The sequence below is a fragment of the Chenopodium quinoa genome, unplaced genomic scaffold (assembly GCF_001683475.1).
Source record: "Chenopodium quinoa cultivar QQ74 unplaced genomic scaffold, ASM168347v1, whole genome shotgun sequence".
In the NCBI taxonomy this organism is placed as follows: domain Eukaryota; kingdom Viridiplantae; phylum Streptophyta; class Magnoliopsida; order Caryophyllales; family Amaranthaceae; genus Chenopodium; species Chenopodium quinoa.
In genome coordinates, this window is record NW_018745024.1 from 5,393,428 (window position 1) to 5,410,800 (window position 17,373).

Sequence of the window (17,373 nt, forward strand, 5' to 3'; positions counted from 1 at the left end):
AAGAAGCAAAAAGAGCTCTCAGAAGCATTATAGATGATGCAGGGGAATGGACTGATCAGAAGCAGAGGAGTGAAATTATGTCACTTGGAGAGCTCCGGATTATGGATGGTATTCTCTAAACTGTGATGGAGCTGTTAAGGGTTGTCCGGGGCCTGCTGGAGGTGGTGCCCTCATAAGGGACTATAATGGTACACTAGTATCAGCATTCTCTTCAAACTTTGGTTATTGTACAGCATATAGAGCTGAGATTATGGCTCTAACTCGAGGACTGGAGATGGCTCAAAACCTTCAAATACAAAACCTAGAAGTTCAGCTTGACAACATAGCCTGTGTTCAAGCTTTGCAGAAAAGAGAAGTCCCAAGAGGTGAAAATATCCATGACATAATCTACTGCCAGCAGTTGCTAAATAATGCAAGATGGAAAGTCAAGGTAGCTCATGTATACCGTGAAGGCAATCGAGCGGCGGATTGGTTGGCCAACCGCGGAGTTGTTCAAGACTCTCAATTGGAATTCATTCATAATGTGTCGGTGGAATTTAGTTGTATTTTAGAGGAGGATAACAGGGGTGTGGCCTTACCACGCTTTGTACCTTCGTAGGTAGTGTTCTTTGTTTTTTTGCTTTTTATTTTCTGCCTTTTATTTTTTCATGGATTGTAATCCTCATTTGAATAAAAAATAAAAAATAATAATAAAAAAAAAGTTTCACAAAAAATGTCTTAAACTTTCTCTTTATTTTTTTTTTTGAAATAAACGCTTAAATCGAAAGACCAACTCACTACCCTCTCTCACACTCCCACCAAATCGGCGGCGGCGGCGGCGGCAACATTGTACCGGCTACGGAAGGACCGAGCTCTCCTATTCCCCGACTTCTCTACAACTCTTCTTCAAATTTTTAAAGGTTAATTACTAAATTTAACTTCTTGTTTGTCTAATTAGTAATTGCAAATATATATTGAATTCTAATTCAAGTTCTTAAAATTTTAGGTTAAATTGCAAATTTTATAGTTCTTATCGAATCATAGTAGAACCTTCAATACATTTGTTGCTTTCAAATGTTACAATTTTGGGAAACGATGTAGTGAGGATTTGATACTTTGATGTATATGAATATTGAAGTAAAATGTTGTTGATTGAAATTATTGGTTTGATACTTTGATTACTAAACATTTGTTTCGATTTCGATTGATTCGGGATTTTATTGTGTACATTTTGTACAGATTGGAGGTATTTCAGTAGTTAGGGTAGGAGAAGTGTATCAAACATGCCACTCTATGACTGTGTGCTATTACTGAAACCTCAAGTGGAGAATCCTTCCTTGAAGGAATTGATTGCTCGGGTCGGGAAACACGTTTATGCTCGAAATGGCGTGCTCACCGAGATTAAGTACTCTGGAACTGTTCATCTGGGTTATGGTATTAAGAAGCTTGATGGAAGATACTTTCAGGTGATAATATAGACTAATAGACTCTTCGTTTTCTTTCTGTTTTTGGAACAATACAATATTGTGGTATGATTTTGCGTATTAGTTTGTCGAAGTGATCACATTGCCTCGAGATTTTGATCATGTTTATTTGCTTTATCTGCTGCTTGAAGACTTGCCCAATTCCCAGCTTTGAGATCACTTGTTGGGGCTAATCTGATGATGATTCAGTCTGTGATTGTTGTGTAAATCTTTCGGGTATATAAATTCTGGCATATGTCAATAATGTCATTGGTTCGAAGGCCAAAACTTCCTTGAGTTTGATATCTACCAAAGTCTTGTTTAGATTATTGGGTTGACCTTGAAATAATGTACTCCCTCTGTCCTATAATATAATGCTTATTTCATTTTATATGTCTTCAAGACTTACCATTGATCATAAATATCTTGAGTTCTATAATAACAAATTTTTTTTTTTAAAAAAAAAATTTGATATTGCAAAACTACATGTTGAGACAAATCTAAGGATATTTTACATGACTGTTTCAAAGTTATAAAGTTTGACTATATATATAGGAATAGACATTATATTATGGGATGGAAGGGGTATATGTTTAAAATATCAAGAAAGATGAAGGTGGAAGTATCTATATTTCTTTTTCATGTATATGGCTTGCATACTATTTTTTGTGTTAATATCTTGCATGAAAGGTTATATAACCTTTAGAGGAGTTTATGTGTTCAAGACTAACCTTTGGAGGAGTTTACGTGTTAAAGACCACAAAAAAAAAACGAAGTAGAAAAAAAGATTAGGATCAAACCAAGGAGGTCAAGGAATGAAAGGAGGGGGATGGGGTGGGGGGGGGGGGTGACAACCTTAGTGCTTTCAATGAGTCTAGACTTGCTTTAGGAAATTAGGTTGTCATCTTGCTACTGCATGGAGGCATCCTTTAGGAGGTTGTCTAAATCAAAAGAGGCCTATTTCCATTTTGAACACAAGTCACTTTAAGTGGCACCAATAAATGTGTTATTGGTACAAAGGTTGTGCTTTGGTACCCCTACTAAGAGCACCTATACACTTCTTCTTGGTACCAGTTAGAAGAGGGGCTTAATTTGTGCCATTATGTCAATTTGGTACCAATAAAGAATTTGTTGGTACTCATTTTGGGTACTACTCAAGGTTGCTTGTGTCCAAAATAGGCCTAGCCACTTCCTCGATACATCTATCAAAGGAAGAACGTATGTGCCGCTTTTGTGAAGAATTCTTGGCAGGTTTTCTTTCCCTGTTTTTATTGCTTGTCATGTGTCCATGACTCCATGTACGTCTTTTTGATTTTTTTTTCCCCCTTGTTCTATATGTTTTTAAGGGGAAGGGAAGAGGGGAGGGTGTAGGTGGTGGAAGTCATTCCACTAAAGATTTTTTTATGGGAAACTTTATGAAATCACGAGTGAGGGTCAAGTCCTTTAGGAGATCTTGCTCAATTCTCATGTTTATTAACTTGAAGATTGCCAAAAGTATATGGTTTTTTTTTTTTTGGTAAAAGGAAAAATTATCATGTTGGATAATTAAATCTTATAAGAAGTCTAAACTTGCTGGTTTGAGGGTCTCTTTCTAAGCACAACCATTAAATTCAATACAAGTCACAGCAAGGGTTGTTAAAACTGAATTCAAGCCAAAACCTCTTGATTTTATTGTTTACAATTAGTAGCCTTTAGGCCTATATATAACTTATAAGACCTCAAAAGCGCCCCCTAGCTTCCCTAATTAGGAAATAGCTTTATGCTACATGGTTGCCTAAAAGAGCCAGAGACTCAGCTCTAAATTTTCTGAAAGTAAGTCACCATTCTATAACTCTCATACTCAAGATATGAATAAGCTCAAATGATATTACCATACGGTCCATGCTACGTCTCATTCATTTTTCAGCATCTCCATTATAGCTAACACACTATTGTTGTCCTTGATGCATGAGTTATTGAGTTAACAGTAATATATAGCATGCAAGTGGCATCAAGGGCCTAGGAGAAAGATTATTAGAAGGCTAGAAGCTAAGTGTTGATGTTTAAGGGTAATTGGGCAATATGGCCGTAGAAGAGAAAAACACAGCAGCTCGAGAAAATACAAATGAGATAGAAACTTTGGTACTTGGGTTCAATTAGCTTAATTTGACCTTCAAGTTGACGCACAAGAGATGTAATTTGATGGTGAAGATCAGGAGTACAATTAAGCACAGTCAAGTATTTTGACAAGTTCACATGGATTTGGTTTAAAAAGCTTAGTCAGTTTAGTTTAATTAAAGAGATGAAGTGGAGTGCAATTCTTTTTTAGGATCTATCAAGCTGTTCAGCCTATTTTGCAGTTACCCCATTAATTTAAGGACATATTGACAGTTAGAAAATTGAAAGTTATACTTCGTAATGAATTTATATGGATTCTTGATATGTCCATATTATCATTAAAATGAGTTCACTATTCATATCAAGATGTATCGTGTAGCACAACCGCAGCCTATGATAATTGGTAACTTCTTCTTTTTTTTTTTTTTTTCTTTTTTTTTTTCCTGAACTTATATTAAAGCCTTTAAAGGTTTTGCAAGATTAAAGACTCAATAAAATAAGAATTGATATCATGGTTAGTAGATATTACCTGAGACTAGTTTCTCTATAATGTATTGCACTCTGAATAGAACTAGTCTAGGTTTAATTTGTAGCAATATCCTAGCAATTCCAATACTTGTCTTATTAAATTTACATCAGAGCCAGTAACAAAATTGATTGGGTTTGTAAACCAAACCAATTATGAAGAGTAGCTTTCTTTGGGTATTCAACCTTCAAAGTGAACTTTAACTTGTGTATTTGCCTTAAACTCCATCATAAGACCAACAAAGCTTTTTGAGGGCTTATAATGCTTGCTTTTTTTTTAACAAGTTATGTCAGCCAGGAATGTTACATTATGTATGTTGGTAATTATGGTAAACGGTATAGTGTCAAGTCAATTAGTTATGTTAGTGTCATGCAAAGAAATGTGTGAAGTCAATCTCAATAGAGTGTTAGAGACTGAGATGAAGAACCATTGAAAGTTATAGAAACAAGTAATGGGGCCTGTATGGCTTGGCAAGATGAAGAATAAAGAGAGAGAGAGGGGTCAAGGGTAAGGGTATTCTGTCCTTAATTTCAGGCTATGGACTTTCTTGTCCTATAATTGTGAGAAGCTTGGGAGCATTGATCCATTTGGATGCTTCGGTGATGAGACATTTTGATTATACAAGGTTAATTTCCTTGAACATTTACAGTAGTATTCTGGACCATGCAGCCACTAACAGCTGGTCAGTTATACTGCTTTATACAACTAAAGGGTGGCTTTGTGAGGCTTTTGTGAAGATAACAAAAGCAATATCTAGGGATTAGATTTATGAAATGTATAAATTTTCAATTATGTCTATCTTGCTTCTTAAAAGTTAGGTAAACCATGATGAATATCCCTTGTGATGTGGGATTGATTTTTAGAGAAAAAGAGAGGGGGAGGGGAGGGGGTGAGTGGGGCGCCAAACTCAGAAACACTCACTTCCAAGCGAGGTTGGAAGTAGAACTTTGTTGGTGTTTAGGTTGAGGTAGAACTCTTGGGAAGTTTTGGTTTATGTACCAGTTTGATGGTTAACTAAGCTCAGTTGGCTGAGATATCCCCTTTTCTTATTTGGTCTTTTTGTTTGTACTGGTGGAGATCTTAGTAATATGATTTCTGATTGTATTGCTCTTCTGTAACAAAGTGATTTGCTTCCCCTAGTTCAAGTTGTATCAACTCTGCTGTCTCTTCAATATCGAGGTTTTTTCTCTGAAATGATTCCTGACTAATAAAGACTGTATTTGTTCATGCACTGATTTTCTGTCCACTATTATCATCCAGCTTGGATATGTTTTCTTTGTGAAGTCACACTATGTTCAGATGTGTTCTAGCTTTGCTATATGCAGAATCTTTGGTTTTCCGATGAATGAGGATAATAGTCTTTAACATGTATGGAAATGCGACATATTTGCTTTATACATGTAGGGACGACTGATGCAAATGACCATGATGGCAACACCCAATATAAACAAGGAGCTTCATTACTTGAACAAAGAAGATCGGCTATTACGATGGCTCCTTGTGAAGCATCGAGACACAAAGTTTGGGCTTGACTACTCGGATAGAGAAGATTCAAGAAGTGAATTAAACAAATTCAGTTTGCCTAGCATATATGATAATGCAGATGGAGATGAGGAGGAGGATGATGATGATGATGAAAATGAATATGATGAGGAGGCAGAGAAGCAAGATGGTTAAGGATCATTGATATTGGAAGTCCCGTGTAATTTCCTGATAGTCAAGCTCGTTCTTGCAGCACGTGGGTCATAATTCTTAGGTTTTAGGTTATTGCAGCAGAATGCATATGAACTTAATATTGATGTTTTTTTTTTTTTTTTTGGGTTTCCCTCCTTTTTAGCAATAAGAGAATTTACTTCTTATTCCGAAATTATTGTCAGAACTCATACATCATGAACTAAAAGGTTTTTGTTGGGCTCTTGGAATGCCCTCAATATTAATTGCTGTATACTACCCCCCCCTCCCCCCTCCTTTTCCCTTCCCCTAGATTGCAGTTTAGCATGTCTTTTTCCGACCTGCTTGCTGAAAGCTTCGATTCCCTGCAGCTAGATGGCCTGAAGGCATATCTTCATCATCACTGCCGAGTGCGTGCCTTCCATTTCTATGAAAGCAAGGGGTGAGGGTGTGTAAAGACTCCAGGGTCTAGACTTTAGAGGGAAACACTCCCCTGTACCTGAAAAAAAGTTACATTACATATACAAAACAAATACAGTACTTGGTTAAATTTTAGTTGGGTGGTAACCAACAACCTTCGGCTTAGACCCCTAACTAGAGATGGCACATTGGCACTTAGATAGTCCAAGTCTAGAAGTTCTGATGTGTAAACTTTACTACTCTAAATTCAGTACCAACAAATCAAAATAGATATCATCACTTCCAGATTAGCAGCATTTAACATTCATCACCTTAAAGGCTTAAACACCCAGAGTTAGTTTATTAAACAAATATCTTTCCCTTTTTTGGTCACATATATAGCATTGATTGATTAGAAATCCTGATAGTTTTAACGATGATGGGTGATAAGTTAAAATGGAGGAGCCCCAGTTAATCTCCGAGATTAACACATTCCAAGTTAATCTCCTCTCACAGCTTTATGTATATGTTTTCGTGCCATTTTACTATTTTACTTTTATTATTTAAAAAATAAATATAAAATAATATATTGTAAAAGGAGATTAACTTGAATTCTCCCGTTAAAATGAACTAGAAATTGGGGGATAAAAAAGTCCAAGTTGAAAGACTGGACAATTCTTTTTTTTTTTTTTTTTTTTTGGAAGGTAAGAAAAAAAAAGGAAAGAATTAGGACCCCCTCTTCACGAGGGATGATCCTAAAGCATCTGAGGTGAGAATGGGGTACAAAGCTGAAGAGGTACAAAAAGAAATATCTAATTTGTCAGTGACAAGATGGCCAACATTTGCAATCCAATCTGCTGCTCTGTTTACTTCTATGTAGACATGTCGAATTTTCCAATGGGGGAATTTACGAAGTAGGATCTTGATATCTGCTATAATGTGATCAATCTGCCACAGGGTTGATCAAATTCCATTCACTGCGTTGACAACGAGGAGATTGTCCCCTTCAATTTGAAGATCTTGTATCGTAATGCACATCATATTCTAGTCTGTATACTTTAGCAATTGCCTGTACCAAATTCCAATACATAGTTGAACTGCAGCTGATACCTCGTGCAACCGAGTATTATCGAAGAAGTGGTTAAGGGCTAGTCAATGGTAAGTTATTGACGCAAACAAGCAATAATGGAGAACCACGGCAAGGAAGAGTTGCCTATGAAACCTCGATTAGTAAATTGATGAGAATTAATTTTCCCTTACTTTGGCTTGAAATTTATGGGCCATAGACAAGGCCTTCAAGATAATATAACAAGGCTCAACACCTACCTCAAGATGAAGCATGCCGCAAATTTTTGGGTGAGGCTACGCTTGAGATTGCACCCAACAAATGAATATTTACGATAAAAAAAAATGAACATTTATTTTTGAACATTGCATTATATAAAAATGAATATTTATAATATAAGAGTAAAATAAAGAGACTATAAAATTGAAAAAAAAAATTGTACATTTAATATTATGTAACTAACATTTCATTTGTAAATAAAAATGAACATATGATGTTATTGCTTATTCATCAACATTTTTGTAAGCTTCAAGTTAAATACATTTGTTCAAGTCTCTTGAATAGATATCTTGCAATATAATTGAGCTATACGATTTAATATCAACTAAATAAATCAACAATATGTTTTTTTAATAATGAACAAAATGCTAATGTTTAACATTATTAATGCTAATATTAATTGAACATCCTTTATTATAAAAACGAATATTTATACAACTGAACAAACACAAAAATTTGTATTAATTTTAAAAAAATTAACATTTATATTTTTATAAGAATGGACTTCATACGACATGAAAATGAACATTTATTTTATAAGAATGAATATCGTACTGCATGATAATGAACATATGATTATTGAGAAATTCAAAATTATAGTAAATATGTTCAGTTAGAAAATGTTCATTTTTGTTATAGTAAATGTTCAATTTCAGCAGCAACCTTAGCTAGTGCTGGCTAGGCGCGACCTCAGCCATTAACTACTAGAAGCATGCAGATCACTATTACCTAAAACCTTAATGAAAATATCTATTGGCAATACAAATGAGATGGGAGTAGGCAGTCTTGCCTATTAATAACAAAATCTATTGGAATACAAATTAGATGGGAGCAGACAGTCTTGCCTATTAATAACAAAAGCGAGGACAAGAGTTGATTGAGACTTATGATGACCGAACAAGTTGAGGTGGCCACCAAGTGGGTTCAACAATGAATTTTATTTGTTTTGAAAATTTCTTGTAATTTTATTTGTTCAGGTGCTTTAAAACATGTGACGACTTAATTTCTATAAAGATGTGCAACAACAAACAAGTTTTAAAGTGATAAGCAGCAATTGATAGGAATATTTTTCTTTCTTTCCAAAACATCGGATTATGGACACCATATATAGTTGGTCAATAATATATGTCAAAAAATAAAGTCAATTCTTGATAACTTGACCTTTCTCGCCAAAACATGATTTTACAAACTATAATATGAATGTCACAATGTAATAGTGGATTACCCAACTGTAAATGGCTATGTAACTTAGTTTTGTAAGATGTACAAAATCATACGGAGTAACAAGTGATATCTACGAAGATCTATCCTTCTTATTTCCTCTTCTTTCCAAACTGGTCGTTTGCAAGGGGATCCCTTTGATGATCTTGATGTATGTCTTATGTTTGATGGTGCTTGGTTCGCAGTGGACAACTGTGCTAGTATTAGTTGGTGGCTTCGGGAGGCATCTTCGGATATAGTGTTGGGTGGGTGTGCAAGAGCTTGTCAGACTTCCTCTGCTCTCCAAGCGGAATTGCAGGTCTGTTTGGGAGGTCTTCATATGGCCTTTCGGATAGGTGTTCGCCACCTCCTTATTTACACTAATTGTGTTGTTCTTGTCACCGTTGTTTGTTATTAACGCTTTGTAGATATTGCCTATGTTTGGTTACTCCAAGACATTAGCTTTGCTCTTTTGAAGTTCTCAGCGTGTCAGATTTGCAAAGTTCCTCGTCAATGGGTTTCTCCTACTCATTGGTTGGCTGTGAAGGTGCTACAACGACCGTTTCTTTTTTTATCCTTATAGTTTGGCTCTGTTTTTCTTTGGTGTAATTGTTTTTTTTTATTAGAACTTCTTGTCCCCAAAAAAAGAAAAAGAAAAAAAAGGTGATATCTTAAACAAATTCATCAAATTTACTTGTTTCTCTTCTCAATCTACTCGTACATCGTATGGGGTATTTTAGACTAATTTTTTTTTTAAAAAAAAAAAACAAAGGTAATACCACTCAATAACTTAAAAAAAAAAAAACTGGACAATTTTGCCTGCTCCATAATTTGTAGCAGTAATATCTTAGAATAAAATTGAATGAAATCCGGCACATAAATACATAATGAGCAAAAGAGAGCAAGCGACAGAGATGAGTAAAGCAGCAGCAGCAAATGAATATCATTCCAAAGACTTCGAATGGGAGGAACTCAGACTTGAAGTTGAGAATCACCCTTCTCTCTCATACCATCTCTCTCCTTTCCAACCCTCTCTTTCTCCGTCTTCTCAGGATCCTCAAGCATGGTCCCACTTTCACTCTCGTCACTCCACTGGCAAGTTCTTCAAGGTACTCTCTTTTATTCAATTAATTATCATTGAAACTTGTAGTTTTTTTCATGGGATTTTCTCTATTGTACTGTATTTATAATTTGAAGGGTTTGTGTTTCTGGGTTTTGTTCTTTCATGGGATTTTCTCTATTGAATTGTATTTGGATTTTGAAGGCTTTGTGTTTCTGGGTTTTGTTCTTGCTCATGAGAATATTATAAAGGAAAGATTAAGAATTAATTGTGATTGTTTCTAAGTGATATTTAGTGGGTGTTTGAGTTTTTTCTTTTTTACTTGTTATCAATTGATGCTCCTTTGGAAATGGTTTTTGTTTTGTATTTAGGATTAGGGTGCATTATAGCTGTATTGTTGCAAAACATGAAATGGAATGTAGTTGGGAGATAGAAAGGGTAATGATGATCATTACTTTTAATTTATGTATTGTTTGGTATCAGAATGGAATTAAAAAAAAAATTGAGTGGAGTGAAATTGGGGAGGGTAACTTGATGTGTTGTCATTGGGTTAGGAGGTGTAACAAGTGGTAGGAATCAATTAATCTCGAGTAAGGGAAATCTTTAATCTTCGTACTAAACACACTCTTAATTGTTAATGGGAGAGGGACTTTCTTTTGGGTAGGGGGCGTGGTTGGACCAATGCTTTAGTAAAGGGTGTCAAGTGATTTTATAAAAACTTGGGTTGGATATTGATCTGGAGATAGTAGAGGGTTGTGGATTTTGACTTATAAGGGCAGATAAAGCGGAATGAAAGGGAATGTTTAAGAAAATGTAAACTTGGATAGACATTTATATTGTTGCTTTCAATTGAACATAATGATGCAAGAGGATTTTCATTTCAGCAGCACATAGTGCGGTTAGGGGTTCATGATGCTGTATTGTATTTCTTTTTGGGTTTGAAATGTAATTTTTATGTGTAATTATTGATTTTTCTAATTTGATTGGAGAATCACTGTTTATTTTTGACTGGTTTCTTTCTTGTCATCTATATATGACTATATGTCTGTATGGTAGTGTTTGTAATCCTTGAATATTACTTTATGTGGGTGAGTGGGTGTTATATTACTTATATGATTAATGATTCTGAACATGCTTGTGTGCGTTTAGGAAAGAAGGTATTTGCTGAAGGAATTCCCCGAATTACTTTCTTGTGAAGACTACTCCAAAGTTCTGGAGGTGGGATGTGGTAATGGTAGTACAATTCTCCCAATACTGCGGTAATGACTTTCATAATCTCCACCAACTTTCATAATCATGCTGGCAACTTTGATTCTTGATTTCATGAAATATACTTCTCTGTTGATTATATCTCCCACTTTAGATATCTCTTTGAATGTGAGTTCCAACTTCCTAGTTTATTAATAAATTTCCAAGTAGGGATTGTTGCTAAGAGTTTTTGCATCATTTTGTTGCACCAAGGCACCAGTCTCTTAAGCTTCTCATGCTTGTATCAAGCTAAGATACAAGTGAAGCGTATAGTAACCAGGCATTTGACCTAGTAGCCCTAGATTTTACATGGAAATGCTGAATTAACAAGCATTACCTTTCAAATATTTACTAACATGAAATACAAGGGGTATAAAGCAAATTAGTTCAAGTGTGCAGCAGTTGATAGTTTATTGTTTCTACTTTTCATACAAGAAAATGTGTTTTTCTATTCTTCCCATTAGACTCTGTAATTTGAATGTAGAACGTTGACCTTTCTTTATGTTTTCTACAATTGCATACCCGGGCATCTCTCTTAAGATTACATTGCAAGTAGGTAGCTTTTTTGTCATTCATCTTTTAACATACTCCCTTCATTTTAGAATGCTCAAATAACTTACCGTAGACTCTTGTTTCTAAGATAAGTTAAAATAAATGAGTGGGTGTAAATAAAAATTGAATAAAGAAATACAGATGGAGTAAATAGGTAGATAAAGTAAGAACAAATCAGTTGAACGGTGTAAATATTCAATTATAAGAGAGGGGTGGGGTTGGGGGGTGGGGGGAGATAATTATGAGGTTGCCAAATTAGAATAAATTGAAGGTGACTTGAACTTTCTGAAACACCCCTAAATGAAAAGTGAGTTGAACTTTCTGAAATAGATTATGTTAGGAGATATATGCCAGATAAGCAAGATTGTATATTTTGCGATTATTTACTTATTTACAACAAAATTGCAGCAGCTTGAGGTGAAAGATATGAATCTTTGTTTATATCAATGACCTCCTGAATAAAGCTTAAAAGGTTGAGGCTGCACATTATGTGCTTTGCTCTTCAAGAACAAAGTAACTCCCCACCCTGATGCTGCAAAATTTTACTGTTGAAAACAATACTTTCTTTGACTTAGCCAAACTTATCATTCTATTATTGTTCATGAATTGCTATTCTGAGACGATGATTTTGCATATCAGTTGATGCTTTCTGCAAAGTATCTAAGTAATTTGTTTGGAATCACCAAAGATAGAAAGTACTCCATGAGAGTTGAGTTACAAATTGTTCAAGATTATTCTCTATTAACCATCTAACTCCTCATATATTTTATGTTCAGCAGGTTAAAGTACACCACTCAGATATTCATAGACTGTTAAAATATTGCTTGAGGTCCATTTCACTATCATTCCTTCCCTCTTCTCTAACAGTAAACAAGCAAAAAGTTATGTCCTGCTGGTGACAGAGAAGATGGGGAAGATTATCTAGACTTCTAAATTCTAATGCACTTTTGCTATTACTAAAGCTAATCATTTTCCTAGATTTTGATAATTTTATTCAGGACCTTTTCAATGCTATACATTTGCATGAACATAAGTATGTTACCAAGTTCCCTCCTGCCATACATGTTCAATCCCAAGTTCCCAACTCTTTTATGAGAGGGCTTGTAGTTAGTGGAAAATAAAGATTTCCAGTCCCTCCTAATCTGCTGAAGTCTTGATTTAGTTTAATTTTGCAGCATATTGCTCCCTCAAATTATCTTAAACTCTTATTTGTATCATTTTTTTTTTCTTCTGTAGAGTAAAGGAGAGGACCAGTGTTTATGCTTGTGATTGTAGTGTTGAGGCACTTGAGAGAGCTAAGCAAAACTTAGAAGGTTCTGGTATTATTCATGTGATGGAGCGTTTCCATCCTTTCTGCTGTGATTTCTCTACAACTCCGTTTCCAAATTGGTTGGCTTGTGATTCATGTCGGAATAAGCAATTAGAAAAGTTGGTACATTGTGATTCTGGTAGAATAATTGATGTCGTTTTTTTTTTTTTCTTTCTTTTTTTTCCCCATATATAATACTTCTATAAACTGTTGTCCATTATGTTGCTTTTTTGATGTTACAGAAATCAATGACAATGAAAGAACACTAACTGATCTGGCTTCTGCGCAAAATAGTAGGTGTTGCCTTGGTGGAGTGGACTTTGTCACATTGGTACTTTTTTCTTAACCAAACTCTCTCTCAGCAATGTCATGAGTTCAAAACTAAGTGCCTCCTCTCAAAAAAACATTAGAAGCTGAAGGAAGCTAATTGTTAGGGCGTAGTTAAAAATTGTTCTGGGGGTTAGTGCACTAACCTTTACCATACTAAAACCTGAATAAAATGTTCCTTCAGTTAGGTCTCATAGCAAAAAATGTGTAAATGCAAACCAAGGTTAGCACATTGACATGTATGATATGCAGCACAGGCAATATATCTTGTGCGTGGAAGATATTTTAAGTAACATGTCATCTAGTTAATGAAAGTAAACCAACCAACTTTCATTTGGAAATTTCGTCAATATTCGTGTTTTCTGATGTTGGACTTGTATTTACACGCTTCCATGATAAATGTTAGGGAATACTAAGTTTGAAAATTCATTATAATCTTGTAAGAGTAGGATGGTGCCTCTTGGAATTCCAATGATTGTTTGACTGTATGTTGATTAGATTTTTGCATTATCTGCCATTCCACCTGAGAGGATGGCAACAGCAATCATGGAATGCTTTTCTGTCTTAAAGCCAGGTGGCCTGCTCTTTTTCAGGGATTACGGTATTATTTCTTTGTAAGATTTTCATATTTAAATGCTTGCTTATTATTTTACCTGTTTCGAGGTTCTTTCTTTAAGAAATTAGGCTTCATTTTACTTCTTTGCTGTACTATTATTCTAAAGTTTCTAAAGTTCATGTTAAAGCTGATGATAGATGATGGTTTGCAGGACTTTATGACATGACCATGCTTAGGTTTGAGCCAGATAAAAGAGTGGGTTTTAGGCATTACATGCGTTCAGACGGAACGCTCTCTTATTTCTTTGATCTGGATGGTGTGAGGAATCTTTTTGTTGGTGTTGGCTTCAATGAGGTAGCAACATTTCTTTTGGATTCGTTGTATATATTTCATATTACTAACTTGGTATAGTATAAATATTTCTTTCTCTATGATAGAAACAGTTGATATGTGAACGTAGCATTCAATATTGTGCTGAAGATAGGTGCAACAATTTTTTTTCTTGCTTTTGAGAACTTAGTTGTATAATAAAGCTGTAGCTTATTTGTTCCATCATTGCTTATACTTAAAATTTTAATTTTCTAGAGAATTATTTGCATGTTTTGCAGCTTGAGCTAGAATATTGTTGTGTGAAGTCGGTCAATCGACAAAAAGGAAAGAGCATGAGAAGAGTTTGGGTTCATGGGAAATTCCAAAAGCCATTGTGATTCTGCAACTGAAAGTTCCATCCAAAGGTATTATTACTACATGGAGTAATTGGTTCTTATCTATTGTGCAACATTAGTTTGACAAAGATGATAGAGATCTTGTAAGCTTGGGAATTTCATGCTTTTTAATTTTAATTTTGTTCAGAAAACATGCCATAGAAAATTTTAAATTTTAACTAAGAAATGGTTATCAATTATCACAGCTTGTTCTTTTACTGCTGATATATGGCTTATCGTACATTACAATAGACTTAAACTATCACAAATTTACAATAGCACTTATCTGTCATTTTAGCTGTGTAGAAGTAGAGAAGCTAATACTTCTGTTAGCTGTGTAACTGCTGGTGTAAATGCCATAATAGGCATACAATAGTATAATGCGTGGCTAAGTGAAGATCTATCCCTATTTTCTCTGTCTTCTTGGGCCATCATTATAAAAAATTTTGTCTGAATTAAAAAAAAAAAATATGAGAAAAAGTTCTAAGCATATATAATTGGTAGCGGAAAAGACACAAGTATAAGATTGAGGTTTTGAGCCTTTTGGTTATTAATGCTTTATACATACAAGATACAACAGGTAAGAGTTGGTAATACAATATACCGTACTATATAATATTGTCGATCCGCCGTTTGGTTGGGGGTATTTATCAAAGGAAAAGGGAATCAACCCCCCTAATTCCCTTTGTTGCTGTTTGTTAGTCGTTTTTTTCCCATTCCCTTTACCCCCTCCATTACCCCAAATTCTTCTAAGTCCATTCCCCACCCCCCTTCAGGATTTCCATTCCCATTCCCCACCACCACACCACCACATCACCACCTTCTTATGTATCCACACCACCGAAAAACCCAACCACCTTCGCCCCCGACCCTCGCCGCCCCTCCCCCAACCCCGTCGCCCCTACCCCGACCCTCGCCACCTGTCCCCTCCCCCGCAAAAACAATCCCTTGGCTGTCGGTCATCCTCCTACACCACTCGCTGACCTTGAAAATCTTCGTAGACCCTATGTCGCACACTGCCCATGTTCGTACCTCCGTCAACCCTCGTTGGAGGTTGTTGCTCCTCCCAAATCGCTGCCCCTCTTTCAATTGATTGAAGTTCAATTTCGATTGACAATCTTCATAGACCCCTCGTCGGAACACGCTGCCCTTATTTGCACCTCCCTCAACCCTCGTCAGAGGTTGTCGCACCTCCCTCAACCCTCACCGGAGGTTATCGCACCTCCCTCATTGGTTTTTACTTTCTAGGGTTTTTTCGGGGAGAAGTTTTTCCAGACCGAGGGAGGTTTTGCGAGGGGCGAGGGCCGCGGGGCTGACAAGTGGTTTGGTGGCTGAAAACGTTGGAGAGCGAAGCTTTCAGTGTGGTGGTGGTGTGGTGGTGGGAATGGTGGGTTTCATTCCCTTTGTTTTCAAAACAAACAACATACAAAATTTTAGGTATTTTCATTCCATTCCTTGTCTTTCCCTTTGTTCATTCCATTCCAATTACCCCGTATGAACCAAACGACCTATCATGCTGAATCCTTCCAAGTTGCTCATGGCAGTATTTTGTTTGTGTATAGTTTCGAGTTTAACTGCATTTCAGTATTTTAGAATCTTATTATGTCTGTGCTACTTGAGAAAATATCTGATATACTTGACAGGTACCAAAAACAGGAGTGAATTCCCTGCTATGGAGTCCGACTTAGTTCTGTCCGGCTGTTGATTTCCTTGAAAAGGGAACTTGGGAACTAGAAAATGATGATAATGATATTACATTACCAATTCTAAACACTTAGCTGTTGCTCTTACAACAGAATTTGGTTTTGCAATGATCCTTACGATATAAGTTGACAATGTAATGCTGTTGTTCAACTGGTTTTCCTTGTAATTCCTAGCGAGATTCATCTCTACATTTTCATTTCATGCAATTTGATAGTGTTATCTATCCCTTAGTCCCAGTGAGCCTTGTTCTCATGTCCATTAGATGCGTGTCCTGGGAAGTTTTGCTCTGAAACTTGCTTTCGTACTAATCTCTCGGAAATTTAATTCTTTTTAATACATCTATAACATGAAATCAATTTGAATTTGTTATGCTAATTTCAGATTAATTGTAACACTTTTGGTAAGTAGATGTGAGTTGGGATACTATCCACACTAAAGAAAAGTAGTTTGATTAAGGAGTTAAGTCAAAATTTAGGTACTTTTCAACTTTTTCACCGTTTATGTTTGAAGTTCTTTTTTCCTCCGTTTGTGTTTGAAGTTTTTTTATCCACTGTTTGTAGGAAAAACGACCTTTTTCGACGGAAATTCCGACGAAATTTTTCGTCGTGAGACAATTTTTGGCACCAGTTTTCGACGGAATTAAAAAAATACGCCGCGCCACCACCGGCACGGCGTATCACCACCTCCAACCACCCAAAACGCCCTTGTCAACCCCAACCAAACCCACTTCCTAACCCTAACCTATCCGCAGCACCACCACCCATACCCAGATCCACAGCACCACCACCACCCTAACCTATCCACAACACCACCACCTTACCCAAACCCTGATCGAACACTAACCAAAACCCCACCAAACCCATACCCAGATCCACCTACCTAAAACACCCAAACCCTAAAACAAAACAACAATGTTAAAACGGCCAAATTCGGCCATGAAAACTCTAGATCTAGAGTTTTCATGGTTGAATTTGACCGTGCAACCTTCGTTTTGACCTTGACCTTACTTTCTTTAAAAAATTAAAAGGGGCGAAGAAGATGAGGAGGCTGAAGAAGGGGCGAAGAAGAAGAGGAGGCTGAAGAAGAAGGGAGAAGAAGAAGGAAGAGGAGATGGGAGAAGAAGAAATAGAAAGAAAGGAAAAATGAAAAGGGGCGGAGAAGAAGAGAGGAGGAGGGAGAAGGAGAACTGGAAGAATGAGGGGAGGAGAGGGAAGGAGAAGGGGGGGGGAATAC

General features: G+C 36.1%; 2 protein-coding genes across 4 annotated transcripts; both read left to right on the forward strand.

The window, feature by feature from the left end:
* The first annotated feature begins 439 nt into the window (after positions 1-439).
* LOC110708364 lies at positions 440-6,002 on the forward strand. Its single transcript, XM_021886479.1, has 3 exons — positions 440-899; positions 1,219-1,445; positions 5,470-6,002. Exons 2-3 carry the CDS (start codon positions 1,263-1,265, stop codon positions 5,740-5,742), a joined length of 456 nt encoding a protein of 151 aa, XP_021742171.1. The 5' UTR covers positions 440-899; positions 1,219-1,262; the 3' UTR covers positions 5,743-6,002.
* Positions 6,003-8,755: 2,753 nt separating this feature from the next.
* Positions 8,756-16,436, forward strand: LOC110708365 (methyltransferase-like protein 6). Of its 3 annotated transcripts, XM_021886481.1 has the most exons (8): positions 8,759-9,789; positions 10,890-10,999; positions 12,777-12,988; positions 13,092-13,180; positions 13,675-13,777; positions 13,944-14,086; positions 14,341-14,466; positions 16,080-16,436. In XM_021886481.1, the coding sequence occupies exons 1-7, from the start codon at positions 9,568-9,570 to the stop codon at positions 14,437-14,439; spliced, it is 978 nt and encodes a 325-aa protein (XP_021742173.1). In that variant the 5' UTR covers positions 8,759-9,567; the 3' UTR covers positions 14,440-14,466; positions 16,080-16,436. The 3 variants fall into 3 exon arrangements, with proteins under 3 accessions (XP_021742175.1, XP_021742173.1, XP_021742172.1); XM_021886483.1 differs by lacking the exon at positions 16,080-16,436 and having other exon boundaries at positions 8,756-9,789; positions 10,895-10,999; positions 14,341-14,636; XM_021886480.1 differs by lacking the exon at positions 16,080-16,436 and having other exon boundaries at positions 14,341-14,636.
* The last annotated feature ends 937 nt before the right edge of the window (positions 16,437-17,373 follow it).